The sequence below is a fragment of the Oncorhynchus tshawytscha genome, linkage group LG11 (genome assembly GCF_018296145.1).
Source record: "Oncorhynchus tshawytscha isolate Ot180627B linkage group LG11, Otsh_v2.0, whole genome shotgun sequence".
Lineage (NCBI taxonomy): Eukaryota > Metazoa > Chordata > Actinopteri > Salmoniformes > Salmonidae > Oncorhynchus > Oncorhynchus tshawytscha.
Genome location: NC_056439.1, coordinates 54,145,386 through 54,168,106, shown reverse-complemented (window position 1 = coordinate 54,168,106; position 22,721 = coordinate 54,145,386). Strand labels below are relative to the sequence as shown.

At 35.8% G+C, this 22,721-nt stretch overlaps 1 protein-coding gene across 1 annotated transcript in view; it reads left to right on the top strand.

The window, feature by feature from the left end:
• The window catches only part of LOC121847760 (polypeptide N-acetylgalactosaminyltransferase 16-like), a 132,160-nt gene extending 110,392 nt beyond the window's left edge, over nucleotides 1–21,768 (top strand). Inside the window, exon 14 of the mRNA XM_042330370.1 lies at nucleotides 21,545–21,768. Within this exon, the coding sequence (XP_042186304.1) occupies nucleotides 21,545–21,688 (144 nt within the window). The 3' untranslated portion in view covers nucleotides 21,689–21,768. The remainder of the gene's footprint in view (nucleotides 1–21,544) is intronic.
• The last annotated feature ends 953 nt before the right edge of the window (nucleotides 21,769–22,721 follow it).

Genomic DNA, 22,721 nt, shown 5'->3' with positions numbered 1-22,721 from the left:
TATATTCTACAACATCACAATAAATCCATGTAATATAGTCTACCTACACCATCACAATAAATCCATGTAATATTGTCTACCTACAACATCACAATAAATCCATGTAATATAGTCTACACCTTCACAATAAATCCATGTAATATAGTCTACACCATCACAATAAATCCATGTAATATTGTCTACACCATCACAATAAATCCATGTAATATAGTCTACACCATCACAATAAATCCATGTAATATAGTCTAGCTACACCATCACAATAAATCCATGTAATTTAGCCTACACCTTCACCATAAATCCATGTAATATAGTCTACACCATCACAATAAATCCATATAATATAGTCTACACCATCACAATAAATCCATGTAATATAGTCTACACCATCACCATAAATCCATGTAATATAGTCTACACCATCACAATAAATCCATATAATATAGTCTACACCATCACAATAAATCCATGTAATATAGTCTACACCATCACAATAAATTCATGTAGTATAGTCTACACCATCACAATAAATCCATGTAATATAGTCTACACCATCACATTAAATCCATGTAATATAGTCTACACCATCACAATAAATCCATGTAATATAGTCTACACCATCACAATAAATCCATGTAATATAGTCTACACCATCACAATAAATCCATGTAATATAGTCTACACCTTCACAATAAATCCATGTAATATATTCTACACCATCACAATAAATCCATGTAATATAGTCTACCTACAACATCACAATAAATCCATGTAATATAGTCTACACCATCACAATAAATCCATGTAATATATTCTACAACATCACAATAAATCCATGTAATATAGTCTACCTACACCATCACAATAAATCCATGTAATATTGTCTACCTACAACATCACAATAAATCCATGTAATATAGTCTACACCTTCACAATAAATCCATGTAATATAGTCTACACCATCACAATAAATCCATGTAATATTGTCTACACCATCACAATAAATCCATGTAATATAGTCTACACCATCACAATAAATCCATGTAATATAGTCTAGCTACACCATCACAATAATTCCATGTAATTTAGCCTACACCTTCACCATAAATCCATGTAATATAGTCTACACCATCACAATAAATCCATATAATATAGTCTACACCATCACAATAAATCCATGTAATATAGTCTACACCATCACAATAAATCCATGTAATATAGTCTACACCATCACAATAAATCCATGTAATATAGTCTACACCATCACAATAAATCCATGTAATATAGTCTACACCATCACAATAAATCCATGTAATATAGTCTACTCCTTCACAATAAATCCATGTAATATAGTCTACCTACACCATCACAATAAATCCTTGTAATATAGTCTACACCATCACAATAAATCCATGTAATATAGCCTACACCTCCACAATAAATCCATGTAATATAGTCTACCTACACCATCACAATAAATCCATGTAATATAGTCTACACCTTCACAATAAATCCATGTAATATAGTCTACCTACACCATCACAATAAATCCATGTAATATAGTCTAAACCATCACAATAAATCCATGTAATATAGTCTACACCTTCACAATAAATCCATGTAATATAGTCTACACCATCACAATAAATTCATGTAATATAGTCTACACCATCACAATAAATCCATGTAATATAGTCTACCTACACCATCACAATAAATCCATGTAATATAGTCTACACCATCACAATAAATTCATGTAATATAGCCTACACCATCACAATAAATCCATGTAATATAGTCTACCTACACCATCACAATAAATCCTTGTAATATAGTCTACACCTTCACAATAAATCCATGTAATATAGCCTACACCATCACAATAAATCCATGTAATATTGTCTACACCATCACAATAAATCCATGTAATATAGTCTACACCATCACAATAAATCCATGTTATATAGTCTAGCTACACCATCACAATAAATCCATGTAATTTAGCCTACACCTTCACCATAAATCCATGTAATATAGTCTACACCATCACAATAAATCCATATAATATAGTCTACACCATCACAATAAATCCATGTAATATAGTCCACACCATCACAATAAATCCATGTAATATAGTCTACACCTTCACAATAAATCCATGTAATATAGTCTACACCATCACAATAAATCCATGTAATATAGTCTACACCATCACAATAAATCCATGTAATATAGTCCACTCCTTCACAATAAATCCATGTAATATAGTCTACCTACACCATCACAATAAATCCTTGTAATATAGTCTACACCATCACAATAAATCCATGTAATATAGCCTACACCTCCACAATAAATCCATGTAATATAGTCTACCTACACCATCACAATAAATCCATGTAATATAGTCTACACCTTCACAATAAATCCATGTAATATAGTCTACCTACACCATCACAATAAATCCATGTAATATAGTCTAAACCATCACAATAAATCCATGTAATATAGTCTACACCTTCACAATAAATCCATGTAATATAGTCTACACCATCACAATAAATTCATGTAATATAGTCTACACCATCACAATAAATCCATGTAATATAGTCTACCTACACCATCACAATAAATCCATGTAATATAGTCTACACCTTCACAATAAATCCATGTAATATAGCCTACACCATCACAATAAATCCATGTAATATAGTCTACACCATCACAATAAATCCATGTAATATAGTCTACACCTTCACAATAAATCCATGTAATATATACTACCTACACCATCACAATAAATCCATGTAATATATTCTACCTACACCATCACAATAAATCCATGTAATATAGTCTACACCATCACAATAAATCCATGTAATATAGTCTACCTACACCATCACAATAAATCCATGTAATATAGTCTACACCATCACAATAAATTCATGTAATATAGTCTACACCATCACAATAAATCCATGTAATATAGTCTACACCATCACAATAAATCCATGTAATATAGTCTACACCATCACAATAAATCCATGTAATATAGTCTACCTACACCATCACAATAAATCCATGTAATATAGTCTACACCATCACAATAAATCCATGTAATATAGTCTACACCATCACAATAAATCCATGTAATATAGTCTACACCATCACAATAAATCCATGTAATATAGTCTACACCTTCACAATAAATCCATGTAATATAGTCTACACCATCACAATAAATCCATGTAATATAGTCTACCTACACCATCACAATAAATCCATGTAATATAGTCTACACCATCACAATAAATCCATGTAATATAGTCTACACCTTCACAATAAATCCATGTAATATAGTCTACACCATCACAATAAATCCATGTAATATATACTACCTACACCATCACAATAAATCCATGTAATATATTCTACCTACACCATCACAATACATCCATGTAATATAGTCTACACCATCACAATAAATCCATGTAATATAGTCTACACCATCACAATAAATTCATGTAGTATAGTCTACACCATCACAATAAATCCATGTAATATAGTCTATACCATCACATTAAATCCATGTAATATAGTCTACACCATCACAATAAATCCATGTAATATAGTCTACACCATCACAATAAATCCATGTAATATAGTCTACACCATCACAATAAATCCATGTAATATAGTCTACACCTTCACAATAAATCCATGTAATATATTCTACACCATCACAATAAATCCATGTAATATAGTCTACCTACAACATCACAATAAATCCATGTAATATAGTCTACACCATCACAATAAATCCATGTAATATATTCTACACCATCACAATAAATCCATGTAATATAGTCTACCTACAACATCACAATAAATCCATGTAATATAGTCTACACCTTCACATTAAATCCATGTAATATAGTCTACACCATCACAATAAATCCATGTAATATTGTCTACACCATCACAATAAATCCATGTAATATAGTCTACACCATCACAATAAATCCATGTAATATAGTCTAGCTACACCATCACAATAAATCCATGTAATATAGTCTACCTACACCATCACAATAAATCCATGTAATATAGTCTACACCATCACAATAAATCCATGTAATATAGTCTACACCATCACAATAAATCCATGTAATTTAGCCTACACCTTCACCATAAATCCATGTAATATAGTCTACACCATCACAATAAATCCATATAATATAGTCTACACCATCACAATAAATACATGTAATATAGTCTACACCATCACAATAAATCCATGTAATATAGTCTACACCTTCACAATAAATCCATGTAATATAGTCTACACCATCACAATAAATCCATGTAATATAGTCTACACCATCACAATAAATCCATGTAATATAGTCTACTCCTTCACAATAAATCCATGTAATATAGTCTACCTACACCATCACAATAAATCCTTGTAATATAGTCTACACCATCACAATAAATCCATGTAATATAGCCTACACCTCCACAATAAATCCATGTAATATAGTCTACCTACACCATCACAATAAATCCATGTAATATAGTCTACACCTTCACAATAAATCCATGTAATATAGTCTACCTACACCATCACAATAAATCCATGTAATATAGTCTAAACCATCACAATAAATCCATGTAATATAGTCTACACCTTCACAATAAATCCATGTAATATAGTCTACACCATCACAATAAATTCATGTAATATAGTCTACACCATCACAATAAATCCATGTAATATAGTCTACCGACACCATCACAATAAATCCATGTAATATAGTCTACACCTTCACAATAAATCCATGTAATATAGCCTACACCATCACAATAAATCCATGTAATATAGTCTACACCATCACAATAAATCCATGTAATATAGTCTACACCTTCACAATAAATCCATGTAATATAGTCTACACCATCACAATAAATCCATGTAATATAGTCTACACCATCACAATAAATCCATGTAATATATACTACCTACACCTTCACAATAAATCCATGTAATATATACTACCTACACCATCACAATAAATCCATGTAATATATTCTACCTACACCATCACAATAAATCCATGTAATATAGTCTACACCATCACAATAAATTCATGTAATATAGTCTACACCATCACAATAAATCCATGTAATATAGTCTATACCATCACAATAAATCCATGTAATATAGTCTACACCATCACAATAAATCCATGTAATATAGTCTACACCATCACAATAAATCCATGTAATATAGTCTACACCATCACAATAAATCCATGTAATATAGTCTACACCATCACAATAAATCCATGTAATATAGTCTACACCATCACAATAAATCCATGTAATATAGTCTACACCATCACAATAAATCCATGTAATATAGTCTACACCATCACAATAAATTCATGTAATATAATCTACCTACACCATCACAATAAATCCATGTAATATAGTATACCTACACCATCACAATAAATCCATGTAATATAGTCTACACCATCACAATAAATCCATGTAATATAGTCTACACCTTCACAATAAATCCATGTAATATATTCTACACCATCACAATAAATCCATGTAATATAGTCTACCTACACCATCACAATAAATCCATGTAATATTGTCTACACCATCACAATAAATCCATGTAATATAGTCTACACCATCACAATAAATCCATGTTATATAGTCTAGCTACACCATCACAATGAATCCATGTAATTTAGCCTACACCTTCACCATAAATCCATGTAATATAGTCTACACCATCACAATAAATCCATATAATATAGTCTACACCATCACAATAAATCCATGTAATATAGTCTACACCATCACAATAAATCCATGTAATATAGTCTACACCTTCACAATAAATCCATGTAATATAGTCTACTCCTTCACAATAAATCCATGTAATATAGTCTACCTACACCATCACAATAAATCCTTGTAATATAGTCTACACCATCACAATAAATCCATGTAATATAGCCTACACCTCCACAATAAATCCATGTAATATAGTCTACCTACACCATCACAATAAATCCATGTAATATAGTCTACACCTTCACAATAAATCCATGTAATATAGTCTACCTACACCATCACAATAAATCCATGTAATATAGTCTAAACCATCACAATAAATCCATGTAATATAGTCTACACCTTCACAATAAATCCATGTAATATAGTCTACACCATCACAATAAATTCATGTAATATAGTCTACACCATCACAATAAATCCATGTAATATAGTCTACCTACACCATCACAATAAATCCATGTAATATAGTCTACACCTTCACAATAAATCCATGTAATATAGCCTACACCATCACAATAAATCCATGTAATATAGTCTACACCATCACAATAAATCCATGTAATATAGTCTACACCTTCACAATAAATCCATGTAATATATACTACCTACACCATCACAATAAATCCATGTAATATATTCTACCTACACCATCACAATAAATCCATGTAATATAGTCTACACCATCACAATAAATCCATGTAATATAGTCTACCTACACCATCACAATAAATCCATGTAATATAGTCTACACCATCACAATAAATTCATGTAATATAGTCTACACCATCACAATAAATCCATGTAATATAGTCTACACCATCACAATAAATCCATGTAATATAGTCTACACCATCACAATAAATCCATGTAATATAGTCTACCTACACCATCACAATAAATCCATGTAATATAGTCTACACCATCACAATAAATCCATGTAATATAGTCTACACCATCACAATAAATCCATGTAATATAGTCTACACCATCACAATAAATCCATGTAATATAGTCTACACCTTCACAATAAATCCATGTAATATAGTCTACACCTCCACAATAAATCCATGTAATATAGTCTACCTACACCATCACAATAAATCCATGTAATATAGTCTACCTACACCATCACAATAAATCCATGTAATATAGTCTACACCTTCACAATAAATCCATGTAATATAGTCTACACCATCACAATAAATCCATGTAATATATACTACCTACACCATCACAATAAATCCATGTAATATATTCTACCTACACCATCACAATACATCCATGTAATATAGTCTACACCATCACAATAAATCCATGTAATATAGTCTACACCATCACAATAAATTCATGTAGTATAGTCTACACCATCACAATAAATCCATGTAATATAGTCTATACCATCACATTAAATCCATGTAATATAGTCTACACCATCACAATAAATCCATGTAATATAGTCTACACCATCACAATAAATCCATGTAATATAGTCTACACCATCACAATAAATCCATGTAATATAGTCTACACCTTCACAATAAATCCATGTAATATATTCTACACCATCACAATAAATCCATGTAATATAGTCTACCTACAACATCACAATAAATCCATGTAATATAGTCTACACCATCACAATAAATCCATGTAATATATTCTACACCATCACAATAAATCCATGTAATATAGTCTACCTACAACATCACAATAAATCCATGTAATATAGTCTACACCTTCACAATAAATCCATGTAATATAGTCTACACCATCACAATAAATCCATGTAATATTGTCTACACCATCACAATAAATCCATGTAATATAGTCTACACCATCACAATAAATCCATGTAATATAGTCTAGCTACACCATCACAATAAATCCATGTAATATAGTCTACCTACACCATCACAATAAATCCATGTAATATAGTCTACACCATCACAATAAATCCATGTAATATAGTCTACACCATCACAATATATCCATGTAATATAGTCTACACCATCACAATAAATCCATGTAATATAGTCTACACCATCACAATAAATCCATGTAATTTAGCCTACACCTTCACCATAAATCCATGTAATATAGTCTACACCATCACAATAAATCCATATAATATAGTCTACACCATCACAATAAATCCATGTAATATAGTCTACACCATCACAATAAATCCATGTAATATAGTCTACACCTTCACAATAAATCCATGTAATATAGTCTACACCATCACAATAAATCCATGTAATATAGTCTACACCATCACAATAAATCCATGTAATATAGTCTACTCCTTCACAATAAATCCATGTAATATAGTCTACCTACACCATCACAATAAATCCTTGTAATATAGTCTACACCATCACAATAAATCCATGTAATATAGCCTACACCTCCACAATAAATCCATGTAATATAGTCTACCTACACCATCACAATAAATCCATGTAATATAGTCTACACCTTCACAATAAATCCATGTAATATAGTCTACCTACACCATCACAATAAATCCATGTAATATAGTCTAAACCATCACAATAAATCCATGTAATATAGTCTACACCTTCACAATAAATCCATGTAATATAGCCTACACCATCACAATAAATCCATGTAATATAGTCTACACCATCACAATAAATCCATGTAATATAGTCTACACCATCACAATAAATCCATGTAATATAGTCTACCTACACCATCACAATAAATCCATGTAATATAGTCTACACCTTCACAATAAATCCATGTAATATAGCCTACACCATCACAATAAATCCATGTAATATAGTCTACACCATCACAATAAATCCATGTAATTTAGCCTACACCTTCACAATAAATCCATGTAATATAGTCTACACCATCACAATAAATCCATGTAATATAGTCTACCTACACCATCACAATAAATCCATGTAATATATTCTACCTACACCATCACAATAAATCCATGTAATATAGTCTACACCTTCACAATAAATCCATGTAATTTAGCCTACACCTCCACAATGAATTCATGTAATATAGTCTACACCATCACAATAAATCCATGTAATATAGTCTACCTACACCATCACAATAAATCCATGTAATATAGTCTACACCATCACAATAAATTCATGTAATATAGTCTACACCATCACAATAAATCCATGTAATATAGTCTACACCATCACAATAAATCCATGTAATATAGTCTACACCATCACAATAAATCCATGTAATATAGTCTACCTACACCATCACAATAAATCCATGTAATATAGTCTACACCATCACAATAAATCCATGTAATATAGTCTACACCATCACAATAAATCCATGTAATATAGTCTACACCATCACAATAAATCCATGTAATATAGTCTACACCATCACAATAAATCCATGTAATATAGTCTACACCATCACAATAAATTAATGTAATATAGTCTACCTACACCATCACAATAAATCCATGTAATATAGTCTACACCTTCACAATAAATCCATGTAATATAGTCTACCTACACCATCACAATAAATCCATGTAATATAGTCTAAACCATCACAATAAATCCATGTAATATAGTCTACACCTTCACAATAAATCCATGTAATATAGTCTACACCATCACAATAAATTCATGTAATATAGTCTACACCATCACAATAAATCCATGTAATATAGTCTACCTACACCATCACAATAAATCCATGTAATATAGTCTACACCTTCACAATAAATCCATGTAATATAGCCTACACCATCACAATAAATCCATGTAATATAGTCTACACCATCACAATAAATCCATGTAATATAGTCTACACCTTCACAATAAATCCATGTAATATAGTCTACACCATCACAATAAATCCATGTAATATAGTCTACACCATCACAATAAATCCATGTAATATATACTACCTACACCATCACAATAAATCCATGTAATATATTCTACCTACACCATCACAATAAATCCATGTAATATAGTCTACACCTTCACAATATATCCATGTAATATAGTCTACACCTCCACAATAAATCCATGTAATATAGTCTACACCATCACAATAAATCCATGTAATATAGTCTACACCATCACAATAAATTCATGTAATATAATCTACCTACACCATCACAATAAATCCATGTAATATAGTCTACACCATCACAATAAATCCATGTAATATAGTCTACACCTTCACAATAAATCCATGTAATATATTCTACACCATCACAATAAATCCATGTAATATAGTCTACCTACACCATCACAATAAATCCATGTAATATAGTCTACACCTTCACAATAAATCCATGTAATATAGCCTACACCATCACAATAAATCCATGTAATATAGTCTACACCATCACAATAAATCCATGTAATATAGTCTACACCTTCACAATAAATCCATGTAATATAGTCTACACCATCACAATAAATCCATGTAATATAGTCTACACCATCACAATAAATCCATGTAATATAGTCTACCTACACCATCACAATAAATCCATGTAATATAGTCTACACCATCACAATAAATCCATGTAATATAGTCTACACCATCACAATAAATCCATGTAATATAGTCTACACCATCACAATAAATCCATGTAATATAGTCTACACCATCACAATAAATCCATGTAATATAGTCTACACCATCACAATAAATTCATGTAATATAATCTACCTACACCATCACAATAAATCCATGTAATATAGTCTACCTACACCATCACAATAAATCCATGTAATATAGTCTACACCATCACAATAAATCCATGTAATATAGTCTACACCTTCACAATAAATCCATGTAATATATTCTACACCATCACAATAAATCCATGTAATATAGTCTACCTACACCATCACAATAAATCCATGTAATATAGTCTACACCTTCACAATAAATCCATGTAATATAGCCTACACCATCACAATAAATCCATGTAATATAGTCTACACCATCACAATAAATCCATGTAATATAGTCTACACCTTCACAATAAATCCATGTAATATAGTCTACACCATCACAATAAATCCATGTAATATAGTCTACACCATCACAATAAATCCATGTAATATAGTCTACACCTTCACAATAAATCCATGTAATATAATCTACACCATCACAATAAATCCATGTAATATAGTCTACCTACACCATCACAATAAATCCATGTAATATAGTCTACACCTTCACAATAAATCCATGTAATATAGCCTACACCATCACAATAAATCCATGTAATATAGTCTACACCTTCACAATAAATCCATGTAATATAGTCTACACCATCACAATAAATCCATGTAATATAGTCTACACCATCACAATAAATCCATGTAATATAGTCTACACCATCACAATAAATCCATGTAATATAGTCTACACCTTCACAATAAATCCATGTAATATAGTCTACACCATCACAATAAATCCATGTAATATAGTCTACACCATCACAATAAATCCATGTAATATATACTACCTACACCATCACAATAAATCCATGTAATATATTCTACCTACACCATCACAATAAATCCATGTAATATAGTCTACACCTTCACAATATATCCATGTAATTTAGCTTACACCTCCACAATAAATTCATGTAATATAGTCTACACCATCACAATAAATCCATGTAATATAGTCTACCTACACCATCACAATAAATCCATGTAATATAGTCTACACCATCACAATAAATTCATGTAATATAGTCTACACCATCACAATAAATCCATGTAATATAGTCTACACCATCACAATAAATCCATGTAATATAGTCTACACCATCACAATAAATCCATGTAATATAGTCTACCTACACCATCACAATAAATCCATGTAATATAGTCTACACCATCACAATAAATCCATGTAATATAGTCTACACCATCACAATAAATCCATGTAATATAGTCTACACCATCACAATAAATCCATGTAATATAGTCTACACCATCACAATAAATCCATGTAATATAGTCTACACCATCACAATAAATTCATGTAATATAATCTACCTACACCATCACAATAAATCCATGTAATATAGTCTACCTACACCATCACAATAAATCCATGTAATATAGTCTACACCATCACAATAAATCCATGTAATATAGTCTACACCTTCACAATAAATCCATGTAATATATTCTACACCATCACAATAAATCCATGTAATATAGTCTACCTACACCATCACAATAAATCCATGTAATATAGTCTACACCTTCACAATAAATCCATGTAATATAGCCTACACCATCACAATAAATCCATGTAATATAGTCTACACCATCACAATAAATCCATGTAATATAGTCTACACCTTCACAATAAATCCATGTAATATAGTCTACACCATCACAATAAATCCATGTAATATAGTCTACACCATCACAATAAATCCATGTAATATAGTCTACACCATCACAATAAATCCATGTAATATAGTCTACACCATCACAATAAATCCATGTAATATAGTCTACCTACACCATCACAATAAATCCATGTAATATAGTCTACACCTTCACAATAAATCCATGTAATATAGCCTACACCATCACAATAAATCCATGTAATATAGTCTACACCTTCACAATAAATCCATGTAATATAGTCTACACCATCACAATAAATCCATGTAATATAGTCTACACCATCACAATAAATCCATGTAATATAGTCTACACCATCACAATAAATCCATGTAATTTAGCCTACTCCTTCACAATAAATCCATGTAATATAGTCTACACCATCACAATAAATCCATGTAATATAGTCTACACCATCACAATAAATCCATGTAATATAGTCTACACCATCACAATAAATCCATGTAATTTAGCCTACACCTTCACAATAAATCCATGTAATATAGTCTACACCATCACAATAAATCCATGTAATTTAGCCTACACCTTCACAATAAATCCATGTAATATAGTCTACCTACACCATCACAATAAATCCATGTAATATAGTCTACCTACACCATCACAATAAATCCATGTAATATAGTCTACACCATCACAATAAATCCATAAAATATAGTCTACACCATCACAATAAATCCATGTAATATAGCCTACACCATCATAATAAATCCATGTAATATAGTCTACACCTTCACAATAAATCCATGTAATATAGTCTACACCATCACAATAAATCCATGTAATATAGTCTACACCATCACAATAAACCCATGTAATATATACTACCTACACCATCACAATAAATCCATGTAATATATTCTACCTACACCATCACAATAAATCCATGTAATATAGTCTACACCTTCACAATAAATCCATGTAATTTAGCCTACACCTCCACAATAAATTCATGTAATATAGTCTACACCATCACAATAAATCCATGTAATATAGTCTACCTACACCATCACAATAAATCCATGTAATATAGTCTACACCATCACAATAAATCCATGTAATATAGTCTACACCATCACAATAAATCCATGTAATATAGTCTACCTACACCATCACAATAAATCCATGTAATATAGTCTACCTACACCATCACAATAAATCCATGTAATATAGTCTACACCATCACAATAAATCCATGTAATATAGTCTACACCATCACAATAAATCCATGTAATATAGTCTACCTACACCATCACAATAAATCCATGTAATATAGTCTATCTACACCATCACAATAAATCCATGTAATATAGTCTACACCATCACAATAAATCCATGTAATATAGTCTACACCATCACAATAAATCCATGTAATATAGTCTACACCATCACAATAAATCCATGTAATATAGTCTACACCATCACAATAAATCCATGTAATTTAGCCTACACCTTCACAATAAATCCATGTAATATAGTCTACACCTTCACAATAAATCCATGTAATATAGTCTACACCATCACAATAAATCCATGTAATATAGTCTACCTACACCATCACAATAAATCCATATAATATAGTCTACACCATCACAATAAATCCATGTAATATAGCCTACACCATCACAATAAATCCATGTAATATAGTCTACACCTTCACAATAAATCCATGTAATATATACTACCTACACCATCACAATAAATCCATGTAATATATTCTACCTACACCATCACAATAAATCCATGTAATATAGTCTACACCTTCACAATAAATCCATGTAATTTAGCCTACACCTCCACAATAAATTCATGTAATGTGGTCTACACCATCACAATAAATCCATGTAATATATTCTACCTACACCATCACAATAAATCCATGTAATATAGTCTACACCATCACAATAAATTCATGTAATATAGTCTACACCATCACAATAAATCCATGTAATATAGTCTATACCATCACAATAAATCCATGTAATATAGTCTACACCATCACAATAAATCCATGTAATATAGTCTACACCATCACAATAAATCCATGTAATATAGTCTACCTACACCATCACAATAAATCCTTGTAATAGAGTCTACACCATCACAATAAATTCATGTAATATAGTCTATACCATCACAATAAATCCATGTAATATAGTCTAGACCATCACAATAAATCCATGTAATATAGTCTACACCATCACAATAAATCCATGTAATATAGTCTACACCATCACAATAAATCCATGTAATATAGTCTACCTACACCATCACAATAAATCCATGTAATATAGTCTACCTACACCATCACAATAAATCCATGTAATATAGTCTACACCATCACAATAAATCCATGTAATATAGTCTACACCATCACAATAAATCCATGTAATATAGTCTACACCTTCACAATAAATCCATGTAATATAGTCTACACCATCACAATAAATCCATGTAATATAGTCTACACCTTCACAATAAATCCATGTAATATAGTCTACACCTCCACAATAAATCCATGTAATATAGTCTACCTACACCATCACAATAAATCCATGTAATATAGTCTACCTACACCATCACAATAAATCCATGTAATATAGTCTACCTACACCATCACAATAGATCCATGTAATATAGTCTACACCATCACAATAAATCCATGTAATATAGTCTACACCATCACAATAAATCCATGTAATATAGTCTACACCATCACAATAAATCCATGTAATATAGTCTACCTACACCTTCACAATAAATCCATGTAATATAGTCTACACCATCACAATAAATCCATGTAATATAGTCTACCTACACATCACAATAAATCCATGTAATATAGTCTACACCATCACAATAAATCCATGTAATATAGTCTACACCTTCACAATAAATCCATGTAATATATACTACCTACACCATCACAATAAATCCATGTAATATAGTCTACCTACACCATCACAATAAATCCATGTAATATAGTCTACCTACACCATCACAATAAATCCATGTAATATAGTCTACACCATCACAATAAATCCATGTAATATAGTCTACACCATCACAATAAATCCATGTAATATAGTCTACCTACACCATCACAATAAATCCATGTAATATAGTCTACACCTTCACAATAAATCCATGTAATATAGTCTACACCATCACAATAAATCCATGTAATATAGTCTACACCATCACAATAAATCCATGTAATATAGTCTACCTACACCTTCACAATAAATCCATGTAATATAGTCTACACCATCACCAAGTTCAATAACCAAACACGCACAGGGAATACAACCAGAATGCAAATGGGGAATTTATTAGGAAGATTTTCACACGGTGGGAAGGGGGGGGGAGATTTAGCAACCAGTTCACAATCCGTTCTCGTTGACCGTTCCGTTCTCCTAAAACTCGGGTCCTCAGCCAAACCGTTTCGGTACACAGTGGAGGTAATCAGACATCCCAGCTCACAACGAGTAATTACACAGATAATTCATTCATGCATTCATTCATTCATTTTTTCTCTCTCTCTCTCTCTCTCTCTCTCTCTCTCTCTCTCTCTCTCTCACACACGCACACACACACACACGTTTCCCTCTCGGTCCTCTCCCTGTTTGTGCAGCTCACTTCCTCTTTCATTCCCCAAGCTCTCCATGGCTTAATGAACCACAGCCTCGCCTCGTCGGGGCAGGAAGTCCATATAAGGCTCAGGGGTGGAGCCAGCGGGCTACAAGATTATGCCCTTCAATCCCGACTGCCTTCACCTCTCACCTCTCACCCCTCACCTCTCACCTCTCACCCCTCACCTCTCACCTCTCCCTGCCGTCTGCCACAACATCTTCTCCAAACGATTTGAGGGATGCGGATATTCTGTGTTGAGCGGTTAACAAAGAAATAGATACTTCTATATGAGTTAACTCATCAAATCAAATGTATTTATAAAGCCCTTCTTACATCAGCTGATATCTCAAAGTGCTGTACAGAAACCCAGCCTAAAACCCCAAACAGCAAGCAATGCAGATGTAGAAGCATGGTGGCTAGGAAAAACTCCCTAGAAAGGCCAAAACCTAGGAAGAAACCTATAGAGGAACCAGGCTATGTGGGGTGGCCAGTCCTCTTCTGGCTGTGCCGGGTGGAGATTATAACAGAACATGGCCAAGATGTTCAAATGTTCATAAATGACCAGCAGGGTCAAATAATAATAATCACAGTGGCTGCAACAGGTCAGCACCTCAGGAGTAAATGTCAGTTGGCTTTTCATAGCTGATCATTCAGAGTATCTCTACCTCTCCTGCTGTCTCTAGAGAGTTGAAAACAGCAGGTCTGGGACAAGGTAGCACGTCCGGTGAACAGGTCAGGATTCCATTGCCGCAGGCAGAACAGTTGAAACTGGAGCAGCAGCACGGCCAGGTGGACTGGGGACAGCAAGAAGTCATCATGCCAGGTAGTGCTGAGGCATGGTCCTAGGGCTCAGGTCCCCCGAGAGAGAGAAAGAAAGAGACAAAGAGAGAATTAGAGAGAGCATGCTTAAATTCACACAGGACCTCGGATAAGACAGGAGATATACTCCAGATATAACAGACTGACCCTAGCCCCCTGACACATAAACTCCTGCAGAATAAATACTGGAGGCTGAGACAGGAGGGGTCAGGAGACACTGTGGCCCCATCCAATGATTTCCCCGGACAGGGCCAAACAGGCGGGATATAACCCCACCCACTTTGCCAAGGCACAGCCCCCACACCACTAGAGGGATATCTTCAACCACCAACTTCAACCACCAACTCTCCCAGTGGAAAAAGGGGAACCGGCCAGGCAGAGACAGCAAGGGCGGTTCGTTGCTCCAGAGGCTTTCCGTTCACCTTCCCACTCCTGGGCCAGACTACACTCAATCATATGACCTACTGAAGAGAAGAGTCTTCAGTAAAGACTTAAAGGTTGAGACCGAATTTGCATCTCTCACATGAATAGGCAGACCATTCCATAAAAATGGAGCTCGATAAGAGAAACCCCTATACCTGGAGTGCTGCGTTGGGCCCTTCTCCCTGAGTGTGCTACACAATCCAAAACACCTCTCACTCACATGGCTCTCCATCACGTGATCGGGTCTTTCTCACTACAAGTGAAGACAGACACATTGGGGATGCAACTGCGCGTGTCCTTATCCAATTCCGAGGTGCATATTAAAGATATTGGAAGAATTGTCCACATTTACTTTGTCAGCTAACAAGATGAGTAGTAGGACTAAAGAACAGCAAAAGCACTAGCCTATGTCAATCTACTATCCCCATAGTACAAATGTCAGCCTATTATATTCTGTGTGAGAAATAAATATTCCAAACATAGTCTGGGACAGTTGTGGGATGCGAAACATCACACATTTATATTCGAGCACCACGTTTAGCTTAAAATGTTGATAAACTATTAGTCTATTTCTTCACATTATAAGGGCAGCAATGCACACATGTTAGTAGGCTATAAGCACATGTTAGTAGGCTATAAGCACATGTTAGTAGGCTATAAGCACATGTTAGTAGGCTATAAGCACATGTTAGTAGGCTATAAGCACATCTTAGTAGGCTATAAGCACATGTTAGTAGGCTATAAGCACATGTTAGTAGGCTATAAGCACATGGCAGTAGGCTATAAGCACATGGCAGTAGGCTATAAGCACATGTTAGTAGGCTATAATCACATGGCAGTAGGCTATAAGCACATGTTAGTAGGCTATAAGCACATGTTAGTAGGCTATAAGCACATGTTAGTAGGCTATAAGCACATGTTAGTAGGCTATAAGCACATGGTAGTAGGCTATAAGCACATGGCAGTAGGCTAAAAGCACATGGCAGTAGGCTATAAGCACATGTTAGTAGGCTATAAGCACATGTTAGTAGGCTATAAGCACATGGCAGTAGGCTATAAGCACATGGTAGTAGGCTATAAGCACATGTTAGTAGGCTATAAGCACATGTTAGTAGGCTATAAGCACTTGTTAGTAGGCTATAAGCACATGTTAGTAGGCTATAAGCACATGGCAGTAGGCTATAAGCACATGGTAGTAGGCTATAAGCACATGTTAGTAGGCTATAAGCACATGTTAGTAGGCTATAAGCACATGTTAGTAGGCTATAAGCACATGTTAGTAGGCTATAAGCACATAAGCACATGTTAGTAGGCTATAAGCACATGGCAGTAGGCTATAAGGACATGGCAGGAGGCTATAAGCACATGGCAGTAGGCTATAAGGACATGGCAGTAGGCTATAAGCACATGGCAGTAGGCTATAAGCACATGGCAGTAGGCTATAAGCACATGGCAGTAGGCTATAAGCACATGTTAGTAGGCTATAAGCACATGGCAGTAGGCTATAAGCACATGTTAGTAGGCTATAATCACATGGCAGTAGGCTATAAGCACATGTTAGTAGGCTATAAGCACATGTTAGTAGGCTATAAGCACATGTTAGTAGGCTATAAGCACATGTTAGTAGGCTATAAGCACATGGTAGTAGGCTATAAGCACATGGCAGTAGGCTAAAAGCACATGGCAGTAGGCTATAAGCACATGTTAGTAGGCTATAAGCACATGTTAGTAGGCTATAAGCACATGGCAGTAGGCTATAAGCACATGGTAGTAGGCTATAAGCACATGTTAGTAGGCTATAAGCACATGTTAGTAGGCTATAAGCACTTGTTAGTAGGCTATAAGCACATGTTAGTAGGCTATAAGCACATGGCAGTAGGCTATAAGCACATGGTAGTAGGCTATAAGCACATGTTAGTAGGCTATAAGCACATGTTAGTAGGCTATAAGCACATGTTAGTAGGCTATAAGCACATGTTAGTAGGCTATAAGCACATAAGCACATGTTAGTAGGCTATAAGCACATGGCAGTAGGCTATAAGGACATGGCAGGAGGCTATAAGCACATGGCAGTAGGCTATAAGGACATGGCAGTAGGCTATAAGCACATGGCAGTAGGCTATAAGCACATGGCAGTAGGCTATAAGCACATGGCAGTAGGCTATAAGCGGGAATGTTCCATTAGTGTAAAACACCATTATCAAAAGTGCATTTTTATGGTGAAAATGATCTTCCCCAAAGTTGAAACTCACGTGCTGTACACCCCTTGTAAAGCTGATCAATGTGCTTAATTTGTTATTTGGCCACTTTAGTTGTGACACGAACCTTATTGAAAACATATAGGCCTATTGGCTAGTATACATGAGCTGTGCAACTATGATTAGAGAAAGTCGCAAAAGAAAAGCCATTGGGCATCATTCACAAGGGATAGGCTAATATTGTCACCTTGATTTAGAATGGGCCATTATCATGCACCTGTCTAGAAACAGGGAATGGGGGGGGGGGAAGACATGTCATCTACGCACTTAAATAGCAAATGGACGAGGCTTTTCCCTTGGTTCATTTCCATGCCAGCCAGGTAGGCTATACTCCTGTTGTAAAGATAAGCAATGTGCTTCATATTAGGAAAGTTGAGAAATAAATATAGTAATGCCTAGCCTATAGAAAGCTGATGATATCCTCCTCTTTTTATTAGAGGCCATCAAAATTCTGTTTTCTCTCGCAATTGCGTAGCCTATAAAAGAATGTTGCGCAACATGAGCTCATGGGCTCTCCTGAAGTGTTTGATTAGATTTTATAATACATTTGCATAGAAAAGACAAAAATGTTCTCTCTGCCTAATGGCAAAATGTGTATAACTACAAAAAACTGTTTTAAAACTGCAAAAATCTCCCTCTGCAAAATGTGTAGAACTGCAGAAAATGTGCAACATTTTCTCTCTGCCCCATGGCAGAATGTGTATAACTGCATTAAATACATTTTAAACCAACATTTTTGTTTGGGGGGGTACCATCAAATCTTGCTTTGGGCTTAACCGGCCTTCTATCAATCTACCTAACAATCTCCAAATTACGTTAAGCTGTCCAAATTACGCTATGGTTTCCAAATGACGTTAAGCTGTTCAAATGAAGTTATGGTTTCCAAATGACGTTAAGCTGTCCAAATGACGCTAAGCAGTCCAAATGACGTTAAGCAGTCCAAATGACGTTAAGCTGTCCAAATTACGTTAAGCTGTCCAAATGACTGTCCAAATGACGTTAAGCTGTCCAAATGACGTTAAGCTGTCCAAATGACGTTAAGCTGTCCAAATGATGTTAAGCTGTCCAAATGATGTTAAGCAGTCCAAATGATGTTAAGCAGTCCAAATGATGTTAAGCTGTCCAAATGACGTTAAGCTGTCCAAATGATGTTAAGCTGTCCAAATGATGTTAAGCTGTCCAAATGACGTTAAGCTGTCCAAATGACGTTAAGCTGTCCAAATGACGTTAAGCTGTCCAAATGATGTTAAGCAGTCCAAATGATGTTTAGCTGTCCAAATGATGTTAAGCTGTCCAAGGTCAATATATGTTTTTTTTGCATGTGTCCATAACGTATTCCCTCTCTCTCTCTCCCTCCCCCTCTCTCTTTATCCCCCTCTCTCTCTCCCTCCCCCTCTCTTTTATCCCCCTCTCTCTCTCTCCCTCCCCCTCTCTCTTTATCCCCCTCTCTCTCCCTCCCCCTCTCTTTTATCCCCCTCTCTCTCTCTCCCTCCCCCTCTCTCTTTATCCCCCTCTCTCTCCCTCCCCCTCTCTCTTTATCCCCTCTCTCTCTCTCTCTCCCTCCCCCTCTCTTTATCCCCCTCTCTCTCTCCCTCCCCCTCTCTCTTTATCCCCCTCTCTCTCTCTCCCTCCCCCTCTCTCTTTATCCCCTCTCTCTCTCTCTCCCTCCCCCTCTCTCTTTATCCCCCTCTCTCTGTCTTTCTCCCTCCCCCTCTCTCTTTATCCCCCTCTCCTCCCTTTATCCCCCTCTCTCTTTATCTCCCCTCTCTCTTTCTCTCTGTCTCTCCCTCTTCCCCCTCTCTCTGTCTCTCCCTCTTCCCCCTCTCTTTTATCCCCCTCTCTCTTTATCCCCCTCTCTCTTTCTCTCTCCCTCTTCCCCCTCTCTCTTTATCCCCCTCTCTCTCTGTCTCTCCCTCTTCCCCCTCTCTCTGTCTCTCCCTCTTCCCCCTCTCTCTTTATCCCCCTCTCTCTTTATTCCCCCTCTCTCTTTCTCTCTCCCTCTTCCCCCTCTCTCTTTATCCCCCCTCTCTCTTTCTCTCTCTCTCTCCCTCTTCCCCCTCTCTGTTTCTGCTTCACCTACCGTAGAAGTGGAAGCCGAAGGGACCAGCCCTGCAGCACATGGTCAGTGGTCTGTGTCTGGACAGTCAGCCTCCGGCTGGCCCTCCAACCATCACTCAATGTCGCTCCCAGCTGGCTAGTCAGGTCTGGGAGCCGCAACTCATCACCTGATGATCTGAACCCTGGTGGATGGGGAGAGGAGGAGGAGGAGGAGAAGGAGGAGGTGGAGGAGGAGGAAGAGATACACTGGTGGCTGGGGAGAGGAGGAGGAGGAGGAGGAACACTGGTGGCTGGGGAGAGGAGGAGGAGGAGGGAGGGAGGAGGAGGAACACTGGTGGCTGGAGAGAGGAGGAGGAGGAACACTGGTGGCTGGGGAGAGGAGGAGGAGGAGGAGGAGGAGGAGGAACACTGGTGGCTGGGGAGAGGAGGAGGAGGAGGGAGGAGGAGGAACACTGGTGGCTGGAGAGAGGAGGAGGAGGAGGAGGAGGAGGAGGAGGAGGAGGAGGAGGAGGAGGAGGAAGAGATACACTGGTGGCTGGGGAGAGGAGGAGGAGGGAGGAGGAGGAGGAATACTGGTGGCTGGAGAGAGGAGGAGGAGGAGGAACACTGGTGGCTGAAGAGAGGAGGAGGAGGAGGAACACTGGTGGCTGGAGAGGGGGAGGAGGAGGAGGGAGGAGGAACACTGGTGGCTGGGGAGAGGAGGAGGAGGAGGAGGAACACTGGTGGCTGGGGAGAGGAGGAGGAGGGAGGAGGAGGAACACTGGTGGCTGGGGAGAGGAGGAGGAGGAGGGAGGAGGAGGAATACTGGTGGCTGGAGAGAGGAGGAGGAACACTGGTGGCTGGGGGAGGAGGAGGAGGAGGGAGGAGGAGGTGACAAACAACTATGTTGATGTTTACCAGATGTTTCTGTCCTGAGTGTCAGACTGACAAGAGCCCCACCAAGGAGTCTGAGATTAACCAACCAACCCTGTTAGAGGTCTCACCTGTACAGTATCAGAGGTCTGGGCCCATATTCATTAAGAGTCTCAGAGTATGAAAGAGCAGGAGCGCTGATCTAGGATCAGTTTAGCCTCTTAGATCATAATGAATGAGATGATATGGACAGATCCTAGATCAGAATGAATGAGATGATATGGACAGATCCTAGATCAGAGTGAATAAGATGACATAGACGTGGGGGGCCCAGGTCAAACCCGTACACTAT